The following is a 13,900-nucleotide window of genomic DNA, read 5'->3' as shown; positions in this document are numbered from 1 at the left end:
TCCTGAGTCAGTGCTCTGATTCCCCCACCCCCACCCCCTGCCCGCCACATCGCATCTCTTTGTAGAACAGGTGGGGCCTGGCCTGGGGCTTAGATGCAGGGGACATGACCTTCTGATTCTCTTCAGTCTCTGCATCCCCGCGTTCCTTGCACTGATGCTGAGGGGCAGCCGTGCACACTCCCTGCCACATGCGCCCACACGCGAGTGCACACTCACTCGTTTTCATAACCCTACAGGGTTTGGCGGTGTCATTGCGTACACAGGCCAGCACTTTTGTAGGTGCTGGAGAACAGTTGACCCTCGTGACTGCAGGCCACGTGCTTGCACGTTTGTCCACCAGCTGGAGTTTGTGTACCCAATTGTATGACCCTGGAATGGTGTGACTCACAAACCTGCCAAGAGTAGCAGCAGAAGCTACTGCTGGCCAGGGCCCTGTGAGGCTGTGCGGCCTTGTGCCTTCAGCTCCTGCTGAGTGAGCATCCTCTCCTGCATATGTTTAGTGCCTGGGTCTCATGTTTTTGTGCTTTTCCAGGATGGTTTCTCTGATCAGAATGCCCCTGGGGCCTAGTGCTGAGATGCTGTGCGTGTCCCAAATGCGGGAGTCTGGGCGTGTGTCACAGAGGAAACACGGGCCTCACAGGAGTCTCAGCCGTCCTGAGTCACTGCCCTGCGTCCACAGCTGACAAATCCACGATATTAACTTAAATGGAGACAGAACAAAGCAGGGCTGTGTGTTGGCTGTTTGACAAGCATGTGATGAGTAGAGAAACAGGCTCCGAACCCGCGTTTCCCCAGGAGCTGCAGTTCAGGGCCTGATCCACATAGAGCGGCATCGCGTGTAAGGCTGCTTCCTCCTGGGGCGACCTTGGCGCTGGTTCAAGGGGAACTTGCCACGCTGGGGGGAGTCAGATGTGCAAACATGGTTGAGGTAACGGAATTGTGTCCAGAGAGGGCTGGTGGCGGGGCTTCATCCCGGGCTGGGAGGGAGATCTGGATGGTTCACAGAGAAGGCAGTTTGGGAGGGGCTGGTGTGAAGGCAACCTTGGGGCTGCAGGGTTTGGAGATGTGGCTGCTCACGGGTCCCTATTCTGCTCCCCCGCTCGCCGCCCGCCCCCCCCCCCCCCACACACACACACTGGTCCTGTCTCTGCTTCTGGTTTTCCTGGCAGCTGCCAGAGGCCACGACACTGACGTTTGAGGGGTCCTCCACTGTCACTGTCCTTAGCCGCTCAGGAGACACTGCTGCCATGCTGCTCTGTGTCCTGGCTGGCACCCTGGAGCCGCCCTGAGAAAGCCTCCCATCCTGGGGCTACCCCCCCCAACCTTGCCCTGGTCAGGAGGGCTTGTCCGTTGACCTGGGTGTCCGTTGGTGATCTCACAGGCAGCTGAAAGATGCGTGTGCTTTCCCAGCACCCCCGCTGAGGGCCCCCCAAGGATGGGGAGGCCGTGGTATCAAGTGGAGCCCAAGAAGGGCTTGTGAGTGCTTAGGATCCTGACCAAGCTCGTCTCCTCCTCCCTCAGCCCTTTGTCGTCCTTGTCACCGTCCTGACATCACCGCCGCGGTTTGCTTCTCCTTTGTGGGAAGTGCCCGTGTGCTGTGAGCGCGGACCCGTTAGGGTCATGCCAAAGCCGCCACCGGGCAGCTCCGCGTGGCCTGCAGGGGCCTTGCCCTGGACGTGGACACGGGCTTGCTGTCTGCTCCCCACCCGGGGTTGATCTCTGTGTCCCCTCCTCCCCGCTCCCCAAACCCTGTTTTCTTTCAGCTTCGCTGTCTGCAGGGGCTTGTCTCCGGGTCCTCTGGAGTGGCTTACATCCCTTTTCCTTCCCTCCCTGTCTTTTGAGTTGGTTTTCAGCTTGCTGTGTCTTGATGGAAGGTTCCTGCCTGTCCTTGCATCCTGAAGACTTTGAACTTGGAGATGAAGCGTGGAGTGGGGCAAGCACAGGGCTGGGACCCCAGCTCCAGGGCCGCCTCCTCAGGGTTGCGGGCTGGAGTAGGAACCAGGGTTGACAACAGCCCGTCGTGAGAACGGCTGGCGCGGGCGCCATCTGGGCTCCCTGGGGTTGAGCAGCGGCTCCTCAGCCTCCTTCAGGACTGAGTGCGGCCACGACGGATGTGCTGTCCTATCCGACTTCAGAGCTCCCTGTGCAAGACCCATGGAAGTCGTGTTTCTTGAACGTTTGAATTCAGAAGTTAAGAGTTAGGAAGGAAATAAGCATTTTCCTTCAGGTCAAATTATGACATCCCTTGTGTTATCCTTCAGACTATAAACCATAAAGCTGTGTTTGCCGTGGTTAATTTTGTATACCTTCTTCTCAAGCGCAGCACATTAGTATGTTATGTTTTTTGTTGAATTAAATAGTTGGATTTCTTTATTAAGGACAGAGTTTCCATCACTGATGGTGGCGAGGATGGTTTCTCCTATCCACATGCTGGCGAAGTCTACCAGCTATGGCGGCACCAGAGTGTCCACCTCCAGAGTTGGGGTCTCGGAGTGAAGGCATTCTTTTGAAAATGGCCATGATGGCCTGTGGATCTGTTGCCTGGGTGACTGATAGTGTCAGCTCGTATTTGTCCTGGAAGTGGGCTGTTAGCAGAGGGGCCCTGAGAGAGTGACCCGCGTGTTGCTCAGAGGAAGGGACAGTGGCACCGGTAACTTTGCACGAGCATGGGGCCATTTCTCTACCACAAGGCGAGGGCTGGGAGGATGAGTTTGGTTCTAGAGGAGTCTGGGTTGATGTGAACCCAGTTGGAGCTGAGTGGTGGGGGCACCCAGGGAGTCAGGAGATAGCAGAGACACGTGTGTGTGTGTGTGTGTGACCCCCCGAGGGGTTTCTCTGTGCATCTTGGGGAGATGACAGTGTGTGTCTGAGAAGTTTGCAGTCCTCAGTCACTTCTCTTTGGGGCTGCCTTTCCTCTGCCTTGTGTGACATGTTCAGCTTTGCCCCCAGCTCTAGGCCCTCCCTAGGCTTCCCAGGTGCTCAGTGGGTAAAGAATCCCCCTGCTAATGCAGGATACACACGAGATATGGGTTCAATCTCTGGGTCAGGAAGATCCCCTAGAGAAGGAAATGGTAACCCACTCCTGGGAAATCCCATCGACAGAGGCACCTGGTGGGTTACAGTCCATGGGGTTGTAAAGCGTTGGATACAACTAATGACTAAGCACACATGTGCTACTCTGGATACTCTGTGACTTTGAGAACTGTTTTCTTACAGGTTTTGGCTTTTCTTCCCAGTCAGTTCTCTTGGGGCAGCTCATGACACAGGTTTTGTTGGTCAGGCAGACATTCATTCGTGAGCTGTGATTATTGAGGTCAACATAGGGAAGAGGTCAGCAGTGGTCCCCCAACATAAGACACCCTGTAAGGGGGATGTCCTGACAGTCTCCCAGAGAGGGAAGGAGAGGCCTTTGGTGCCACGGCCCTGTCTTTGTCCCCGTCCTTTCTTCCCCGAAACAGCAGCCTGCCTTCTTGGCCGCTGCCAGAAGCATCACTTGGCTGTGTCTCTGCGTTGGCAATGGATGCTGCACATTTTAGTTGGTTTCTTCCCTATTTTCTAGCGACGCTGCAGCTCCTTTTCCATTTCCTGTTCAGTGCGTCCTTCTCCAGTCATTGTGGGCATCTCGGCTTCCACACTGGATGCTCCAAGGCTGGACCATTTGATCTTAGGCTGAGAAAGACCCTAGATGTCTCTGGGTCCTGTACCCTCTCTTCACAGAGAAGGAACTTGAGCCCCCAGGATGGCTGATCAACCCCATTTGGGGTGTGTGTGTATGTGGGTGTGAGGTCACCGTCACTTCAGACATTCTGTGAATCTTGTAGTTCTTCAGAAATTGCCTTTGGGCTTCACAGCCATTGTCTTTGTTGATCTTTCAGTTTCTCTAATTTCATTTCCGCAACCCAAGGCCTGAATCTTGCCTGTTTGGTCTACCGCAGAAAATCTTTGGTACGTTCTTCTGTTTTGACTCCACCCCCTGCAGTGTGTGTTGATTGTCCTGCAGACTGGGTGTCTGGGTCCCATTGTTTCCAGGCGCCTCCTTAACAACAGGAATTGTTTCCTTCATTCCACCTCCCTGCCTTGAAGCTCTCCTCTTCTCCTCCATTGTCTGTGCTTCTACTTTCAGTTTTTAGAGAGAGCAATGTTTTAGAGAGAGCTAATGTTTAGCTTGAAGTTTTTTCAGCTTTTGCAAGTCTGTGATGTGCATTTTAAGTGGTCATTGAATGACTTCTCTCATCAAGATAGTGATTATGGTAAGAAATGTTACATAAGCTTTCTTTTTAACTAGGTGTTCTAAGATCCTGAAAGAAATTTCAAGAACTTGCGTGGAGTTTTTCGCAGATGAATCAAATGTGTGTTGTCTAGACACTGAGACAGAAGTAAGAATATTGCCTACAGTGAATATTAAACTTCTCAAACGGGAATTCTCTTCAACCTTGGGCGGGACTTTCTTTCCCCTGTGGGTCTCCATCTCTGAAAATATATTGCAAGTATGTGAACTAACATGATGTACCAAACAAATGTCTGTCTCTGGGAGTAGCTGTGAAGATTACCTCTAAGTAGCCTTGTCTGCCTTGCAGTACTCTTGGCAGGTCCTGTCTTTGGCTGAACTGTGGGTGCCACGTGGCTGGTGAGCATACAGGCTAGGAGATGTTGGTGTGTTCCTCCAGATTCAGACTGGGCCCTGCCTTTGAGTCCACAGATGCTTAAGCCGCTTCTGGAGGGTTTGGTTTGGTTTGGTTTGGCGGGAGGAGTGGAGAGAATGTAGGAATTCTTAATTTTCTGTATATTTGATGAGACAGTGTTGCCTGTCCAGCTGTTCTATGTGCATTCACCAGACACACCTGCTTCACATGTTCCCCCAATTCCAGTGGCACATTTGATGGCCAGGATTGCAGGTGTAAAAGCAGGCCCATTGGGGATGGTGGGGATTTTAAAGAAGTTTTGAAAAATGAGGCGGGAGGTGAGACATGTTAAGGGACTGGAGCTTCTAATCAAATAAGACACAGTGTCTTCCCACCTGTTCTCTGTGTTTGTTGCTTTCTGTTTGGGGACTTCTCCCAGGAGAGAAGCATTAAAAGACCTGGCTTCTTATTAATGGTCCTTTCATCATTGTATTTAATCATCCCAATCCTTGCAGTAGTTCCCACTAAGACTTTACAGCTAGATTATTAATGAGGAAGGTGCATCTATATAAGTAATTGTAGTTAAGGGAAGTCTAAATATCATGACTGGGGTAAACGATAGGCAGAAGCCTGAGCACTGAAGAATTGATGCTTTTAAACTGTGATGTTGGAGAAGACTCTTGAGAGTCCCTTGGACTTCAAGGAGATCAAACCAGTCAATCCTAAAGGAAATCAACCCTGAATATTCATTGGAAGGACTGAAGCTGAAGCTCTAATGTTTTGGCTACCTGATGCGAAGAGCTGACTCATTGGAAAAGACCCTGATGCTGGGAAAGACTGAAGGCAGGAGGAGAAGGGGATGACCGAGGATGAGATGGTTGGATGGCATCACCGACTCAATGCACATGGGTTTGAACAAACTTTAGGAGACAGTGAAGGACAGGGAAGCCTGGTGTGCTGCAGTCAATGGGGTCGCAAAGAGTCAGACACGATTTGGCAACTGAACAACAAGGAGGTAAGGAGAACAGGGTTGCTGAAATCTATAAGCCTGCACGTGGAAACTTCAGTGATGGATGAGAAAGGTCTTAGCAACTGGACAACAACAACAGAGAATGAGTGATTACATCAAATATTAACTTATAAAAGGTTGGAAACTCTCCTATCAATGTGACTTCTGACTTTGGAATTTACATGTTGTGAGTATGTTTATGCTGGGGGTTTAAACAACTCTTTGTGTTGAACACAAGCAACCATTTGGATGGTGTGGTTAGAACTACACCATATGTTTATATGTATAAAAATGGAATCATGTTTTAAAATAGCAGCATAAGTCTAAGTATTTTCAATGAGAACTCTTGACTCTCAAAGTTTGGAAACTTCTGATTTCAGTTTTTAAATGGGGACTTGGGCATGGTAACGCCCATGTGAATTACACATTTTCCAATTGTCAAATAGTTGAAATTAGTGTCCATATGAGTTTATGTCGTATAACATTCCTAAATATTCTCTGGGGCATACTATAATTTTCACATTATTATCTCATGCTTTGGTTTTAATAGGATTGGTAAAAGTTTTGAAGTTTTAATTTCAGTTTTTCCCACTGCTTAGAATTTGATGATGTAAAATGAAAAGAGGTTTCCATAGTTGCTAACATTCACCAGATTTTGTTCCAAAGCATGGGCTTTAGAAGACTTTTGAATTAAAGCCACATTCTCCACCCAAGCCTAGTGACATAATCCAGCAGTTCAAAGATAGGTATGCCATAAACAGCTACAGTTAAATAATCTAAAAAAAAATTAAAACATGGAAATACAATAAAACAAGAATTGATCACTTTATAGTGGAATACTCTATAAACCGTCTGCATTGGAAACATGTGGTGAGTTTTAAAACATCTGAGTTCTATAATTCTAAAGTGTATAGTTTATTTGAAGGCAGAAACTGTTTCTTCTCCTCTGCATATATATATATATATATACATATATATATATATATATATAAATACAGGTTAATATATATATTTTTGCTATCCTGATTTGCATCTATTTACTTATTTTTAATTTAGATAAATAACTTTGGACTACACATTCCTAACATAAATATATTCACCTCAACTAAATATTTTATCGCTAAGTACTGAAGTCTGGTCATGAAGAGATTAATTCTGTAAATCTTGTGTTTGTCTAAAACAAAAATCACATATTAACATAAACCCAAATAGTAAGAAAAAATTATTTGAAAGCATATACATGGTATAGAAAGGTATCAGGGTCTTTAATTTTTATGATCCTTTAAATTAGAAAAAGTTTTTAAGGTCTGCAGGTTTATCTGAGCGGCATTGTAATCCTTGCATAATAATTACAGGAGCTCAACTGGACCAGGCGTTTGGCAATGTATTGTCTGCATGCCTCATTTAACTAGTTAACTGAAGTTATCCAGTCCTCCCAAGAATGAGATGATTGACCTTTCAGCCATCACAAAAACTGCTGTCTGGAGATCATAGTGGAACAGTTTACTTCATTTTCTGAGTTGTCTAAAAAGTTATATTGTATGTGTAACGACATACACATACAATATGTTACAACTGTTGTACACATACAACTGTTACAACAGCCTCATAAGGGAAACAGCCATGTTTGTGGAGCAGTGAAAAGATTAGTTCAGTTTCTTAACCACGTTCAACTTTTTTAAAAAGGTTTTTTTGTAAACTGACAATACCCCCCAAACATGTAAAGCCCCTTTGGAGGGGCCTTGGAAGTCCCTGGACAGACAGGATATCTGGAGGGAGCCTCTGTTAGTGAGAAGTGGAAGGTGGAGAGTCTGGGCAGAGCTCCTGGAGATGCACTGTCACCATGACAACAGGATCCTGAGCAGGGACCCCCATCTAGGGCATTTTCGGGGGAAAGATGCACTTGCTGTTGGCTGAGGTTTGCTCCAGTTCTGAGAGGTTCTGATGTCAAGTGTCCACAGCCACCTTGGTGACCAGCGGTGTCCTGAGCTGTGCGCCTGACCTGGCCCCGCCCCAGGTGTGGCGCTGACCTGCTCCAGGAGGGGCTGTGGAGGCTGAAGCTGGGGGCATGCCTGTGGCTCCAAAGGCAGGCCCCTCATGGGTGCAGACCCTGAGGTGGCATGTCTCATCCTGATCCATAGAGGGCCAGTGTCCAGCAGGTGTGACCTGTATTCAGAGCAGACAGAAGCCGGGGCACAGCTCAGGGTCCAGGAGGAGGGGAACCCTGTTTCATAAACAAAGTATCTGCCAGGGCTTCCCAGGTGGTGCAGTGGTACAGAACCCACCTGCAGATGCAGAAGTTGTCAGAGACATGGGTTCCATCCCTGCGTTGGGAAGATCCCCTGAAGAGGGGCATGGCAGCCCGCTCCAGTGTTCTGACCTGGAGAATCTCGTGGACAGAGGAGCCTGGCGGACTGCAGTACAGGGGGCCACACAAAGTTGGACACGACTGAAGTGACTTAGCACACACATGCATCTGTCAGGTAATGTGGTTTCCTGCTAAGAAAAAGAAAGCTGGATTTGAATTCCTTTTTTGATTTCCATGGTAGAACTGAAGGCTCTACAATTCCATTCTTTGGTCCACTTTATTAAGCAGAAAATAAATGAACATCGCCTGCTTAGAAAACTTACTTAATCACTGCAAACTCAAACCAGACCTTTTAAGCCAAGAGTAGTCTTTTCTGTGGGGAGAATATTTATTATACAGATGGAAGTAAAGTCTGAAGTAGCTGTTAATGTCTTTAACACTAGTTTTATTTTGTCTGCTTTAATGGAGATGGAAGAGAAATCAAATTCAGCCTGGTCTCCCCAGTGTGGGGGTTTCCTCTGGGTTTGCTCATGGAGGGAGATGGGGGCCTTTCTGTTAGTTCCCAGGGGAGGGGCTGCTGCTCCCCCTGCAACCTCAGCGGTCCAGTGTTTCCCCATTGGTCTTTCTTGCTCAATCTTTTCCCCTGGTTCAACTCACTTAACAGAGATTGTCCAAGGACGTATTTTGTTATCAACCCACTCAGTGTTTTTGATCACCTAGAAGTGCCCCTCCTAGGAGGTGTGGGTCCTGTGTGCCTTGGGTGGTTTAAGCGTTTGGTGAACGATGTCAGGAAGCTGGCTCATGAGTCCTCTCTGGTTTTCAGCATCCTCAGCAGGACTTGCCCCCCTTGTCCCTACCCTCACTGTGCATCAGGCTGGCTGTGAATCAGTGCTCTGAGTTGTATCCTCAAGTGTGTAACTGAGTGAACATATATTTGTAGGTTTTCTTTCTTACATAAGGGGCCAGGTGTGCAAGAGCAAGGGGAATATTTTCAAAAGTCATTTTAGTGTTTATTTTTTACACTACCGCCTGGGAAGGTATGGACCTTGAAGTTTCAGCACGGCAAGAAGAGCAGCCCCCCAACCCACCCCACATTGCCTCATTTGTGTCTGTGCCTGGAGTGAGCTCACGGTGAGGGTGAGATGTGAGCAGGGCCTCTGTCCTTATTCCTTTTGGCGCTCAGGATACAGGACTGCAGGGGCCCTGGTTGTGTGGTTCCTGGGAATCCAGGCTTTCATAAAGCTCCAGTGAAGGGCAAAGTGCAATACATTTATGAAAATGTGGACCCTTTCTGCTTTTAAACCGGGAGGGGAATGGTTCTTCTGTCTAAGTTCAAGGAAGCCCGAGGGCTGGGATGTTTGTCTTCACTTCTTTGTACTAAGGAAGACCCAGTCCTGATAGAAAGCTTTGTATCTCAAAATGTGGACCCAGTGGTGGCTGCCTCCAAGTTCCCCAAGGGCCTGTTCAAAATGCGTATTTCCAGACTTTCTGGCTCAGAATTTTAAAGGGCTGGGGATTGGAACTCTTCATTGAAAGAAAAAAAGTATCCCGAAGTGATTCTTCTGCATGCTGAAGTTTGAAAACCATTCTTGTAGAGTAATAAATAACTTCCACTGCTTCAAAGGGCAGAAAACTTGTAACGTCATGGGCGATGTTGGTCCGCACGGCAAGGACTCTGAAAGGACGCTGACGATGAAGCGGCTGTCTGAAACTCTGTCCACGAGAAGGTTCCCCGCCCCCAGGATGGTCTCCATCCTAACTGTTGTGGTGAAAACAGGAACAGCTCATGGTGTTAGTTGCGTTTGCCTGCTGACTCATTCAGATAATTGGGACTCGGAAAAGTTTAACTAGAAAAAATTTAGATTCTTTTTGTGCTTTAATCATTACAAAAAAAATTAGAACATAGTTGAATTTATAGAGGTAAGTAGCTTTTGCAGAGTACCTTTAAAGTGGGTTAAAATCGGTATTTTCTCACCAGTTATTTAACAACTTTTAAATACAGAAAGGAGCTGATTTTGCAAAATATTTGCTTTTGTTTTTTGACAGGAAAAACTCACACAAGAGTGTGTCTTCAGAGAACAGTTTGAAGAGAACTGGTACAATACGTACTCCTCCAACCTGTATAAGCATGTGGACACTGGACGGAGGTTCTACGTCGCGTTAAATAAGGACGGGACCCCCCGGGAAGGAACCAGGACTAAGCGGCACCAGAAATTCACCCATTTTTTACCCAGACCCGTGGACCCCGACAAAGTACCCGAACTCTATAAGGATATCCTAAGCCAAAGTTGACAAAGACCGTTTCTTCACTTGAGCCCTTAAAAAAGTAACCACTATAAAGGTTTCACGCGGTGGGTCCCTATTGATTTGCTGTGTCATCACATCCATTGTTGCCAAACTCTGTCGCATGCATAGCCTGACGGAGGCGTGGAGGGGACGTGTGACTGTGCTGTGCCCCGGGCTCGTCCTCCCGCGGGACCCCTGCCCGCTGCGCTGCCGGGTGGGTCTTGGGGCAGAGGGCGGCCGGGGATGTGGGGTGGGGGGCACGTGGGGGCAGGGCCTGCAGAGAGTGGGGAGGAGAGAGGACAGGCCATGCATGTACCTGCCCAGTCTGTCCTTTCTCATCCTGGTCAGCACAGCTGCTCCAGCTGGACGCGTCGGGACTGGCCGGTGGCCACGGGCCCGCTGCGTCTCCGCAGGTGTGGTGGGCGCGGTCTTACCGACAAGACTTTCTCGGTTCCTTGTCACGGGTGTCATCCCAGTGAATTTAAAGCAAAGACCTCTTAGTAAAAAAAAAAAAGAAAAAGAAAAAAAGTTAAATTTATTTATAGAGATTCCAAAGGCGACATTTTATTTATTTTATATATTTATTTATTATATAGAGTTTATTTTTAATGAAATATGTACAGGCCAGATAGGCATTTGGAAGCTTTAGGCTCTGTAAGCATTAAATGGCAAGTCCGCTAGAACCTGTGGTGAGTCCACGTGCGAACGTGGCATGCATGGATTTCAGACACTCGAATGGCCCTGTGTCCCGAAGGCGACAGCCGCTGTTGTGCCCATGTTACTGTAAACTAACGCGTACCGCTCATGACACCGAGTATCCACTCTTCAGACTGCTTGTCCCATAGCTTACCCCAGAGGATTAAAGATTAACTGGGTCTCAAACGTTTATTCTGTGTCTGTACTATTTCCTCTCTCCTAAGTGGCTTCCTCCACGGTTGAACATGATGGTTGGAATATATCCTACTTGTCTAAATCTATCACAGAATATACCAAAGCTAAAAAATGACTGTGTTTTTGTTTTAGTCGAGCTCCAGAACAACAGGACTCATTTCAAACATGTACTGGTTTAGAATTCTCAAAATGGAAAAAAAAAAAAAAAAAAGCTTACTTGGTACAGATTTTTTTTTTAGGGGACAACAATCTGAATCAAAACAGCAGTGTAATTCTTATAAACTTGGCTCTCAAATATTAAATTACACAAGCACCATAGGGGTCATTGTAACATCTTTTATAGAAAATTGCTTTTGGTGTGACCTGTCATAATAAACACCCTTCAAATATGACTTGCAAAATGAAACTAATAAATCTCCATCAATCATAACAATGAGGGAAAATAAATACTTGTTGACTGTGTTTTGTTTTTTAAAAGGGTCTTCACAAGCACTTGATTTTTTTAGAGGGGAAGTTACTATATAATATCTCTTTTACTAGCCTTTTATAACATTTTATGCTAAAAAGCATAAGAATGCATATTTCTTTAGTAGCAATAATTTTAAAACCTGCCCTTGGGCAAGGGAGACTATTTCTTACTCTATACTAAGGAGAAGAGAGCCAAATTCTTAAAGCAATATTTAAGAAGAAGAAATTTATAACAAATTCAAATACCGCTTATAACACTTTCTAGCCAGTTACATGGGAAATTGAAAGTGACAGTTAAAAAATGTGTTGGGATTTATGTAACTGATTTTAAAGTTTAATATTCCAGCTTTGTTTTGCTCTGATGCACATTCTGTATGAAAAATAAAACTATGTCACTGGTGAGTCAAAGCTGTTTTGAGGTAGAAGCTCATGGGTTCTTGTCATGAGCGAAGGGGCCCCTTCCCTGGCCCAAAGTGGAGAATGGGCAGGTTCACTGATGTGCATTAAGGAAAAACCAAGTCCAGTGTTTGGAATTAAGAAATGTTGTGGGGGAGGGGTCAGAAGCAATGTAAAATATCTGATTTATGATAAAGGTCAGAGTGTCCTCTTCATTTATTTTCTTTTTTTCCCCTCTAAACAGAAGCTGCATTTAATCCCAAGATGTAGTATTCTTATTTATTATTTAACCCTTTGCTGCTGCTAATATGTGCACATATTCAGGCTGTAGATTTTCCAAAAGGCATTTAATATTTTTGGCTGAGAAACACCAAGCCTCTGACCACAGGGAAGGATCACGTTTCTAGGATGTCGTGGGTACAATGTTTAGCACTGAAGAAACTGATTTTAGGAGACAGCCAAAAGTGATCTTAAGGTAGCACTAGATGCTGGATTGACCCGTCGGAGAGAAAGAAAACCATCTGCGAAAAAGACAAACCTCTCCATGGGTTCCTAGAAAGTGCTACTTTAATGTCGACTTTTGGAGGTGTTTTTTTTTTTTTCAGTGACTTTTTTTTTTTTAAGAAAAAATGTTATATGCTTTGGCAACTGATATAATAAACTGTAATGGTGTGTAAATAAATAAATACTGACTTATGCAATTTCTGTACATAAGTGTGCCGGGGGAGTGGATGGCTCAGGTCTGGGGCCGGCACTGTCCTGCGGGGCCGTGGAGTAAGACCCCCAGCTCCTGGCTTTGCACCCGGTTCTTGTTGTAAGGCACCCAAGGCTGTGGACAGCTGCCCCCCACTTCTGGAGTGGTGGGTCCAGTTTTCACAAACATAAGCCTGGCCAGCCAAACCACTGTCTTAACTGGTGCCAACCCTGCACCTCAGTCACAGACTTAACGGGCATGGACTGATCACCCCCCCCCCCCCCATCTGTCATGCAAATGTCCCCAGGCCATGCCAATGGACATGCCACATCACCTTGCGGCACCTGTCCCCAGGCCTTGTCGAAGGACATGCCAGGTCACTCCGGGGCATCTGTCCTTGCCATGTCCTGCTCTGTGGGTCAGTGAACTGCTTCAGTTTATGGTTTTCATGCGATTTCATCTCATTGACACTATGCTGTGTTATTTACTTGATAATCTGTAATTGTATGTAAATACATACAGGATTATGTAATTTGTGTAAATACATAATTACAGACTTTGGAAAACTGGTATTTTTTACTCGATGTCCATGTTGGAGCTGCTTCCGACTCTGTGCCTACACCAACTGATGAAATTTTAAAAACACGATCTCCTTGCTCTTACAGCTGTTGCGTGTGTGTTGAGGGGATGAGGGGGTGGGGCGCTGGGAGGAGGGAGCAGACCCACCCAGGTGTCTGTCTTTTCTGTGAGCCTGAGATGAAGGAGTGGGGGGTGCCAGGGTTAGAGAGGCGCAGGCATGCCTCGGGCAGCACTCGGAGCTGTGTGCAGGCCTCCATGGACGGTGAGGGGACAAAGGCGCTGTCTGAGGTCGCGTTCTGTGTGTGCTGTGTCATTGGACCTCGAAACGTGCCAGATTTAGATCCACTGTTTGTGGCCACTTGTGCGAAAGCACAATGAAATGGTGGGGGTTGGGGAAAGCACCAGATGGACTCAAAACAGGCGTGAGCCACCAAGCCCGTGTGTCTGTGTGCATGTATCTGTGATACATGCAGTGACATACTGTGTCCACAGGCATTTCATGGTTTAAAACATATTTTATTGTTGCCAGTGGGACAGGGAGGAATTATGAGACTGCAAGGGGCCTGCCTCCATCACTAAGAGTACCGCATCCTGGGGAGTGTGTAGGGCTGGCCAGGTGGGAGCAGAGCTCTGTGTGGCTTCTCTCC

At 46.9% G+C, this 13,900-nt stretch overlaps 1 protein-coding gene across 1 annotated transcript in view; it reads left to right on the top strand.

The window, feature by feature from the left end:
* Positions 1 to 13,336, top strand: part of FGF9 (fibroblast growth factor 9) — a 29,474-nt gene extending 16,138 nt beyond the window's left edge. The window contains exon 3 of the mRNA XM_027973665.3: positions 9,986 to 13,336. Within this exon, the coding sequence (XP_027829466.1) occupies positions 9,986 to 10,231 (246 nt within the window). The 3' untranslated portion in view covers positions 10,232 to 13,336. The remainder of the gene's footprint in view (positions 1 to 9,985) is intronic.
* The last annotated feature ends 564 nt before the right edge of the window (positions 13,337 to 13,900 follow it).

Source organism: Ovis aries, chromosome 10, assembly GCF_016772045.2.
Source record: "Ovis aries strain OAR_USU_Benz2616 breed Rambouillet chromosome 10, ARS-UI_Ramb_v3.0, whole genome shotgun sequence".
In the NCBI taxonomy this organism is placed as follows: domain Eukaryota; kingdom Metazoa; phylum Chordata; class Mammalia; order Artiodactyla; family Bovidae; genus Ovis; species Ovis aries.
The sequence above is the reverse complement of the archived record's forward strand: the minus strand, read 5'-3'. Positions and strand labels throughout refer to the sequence as shown.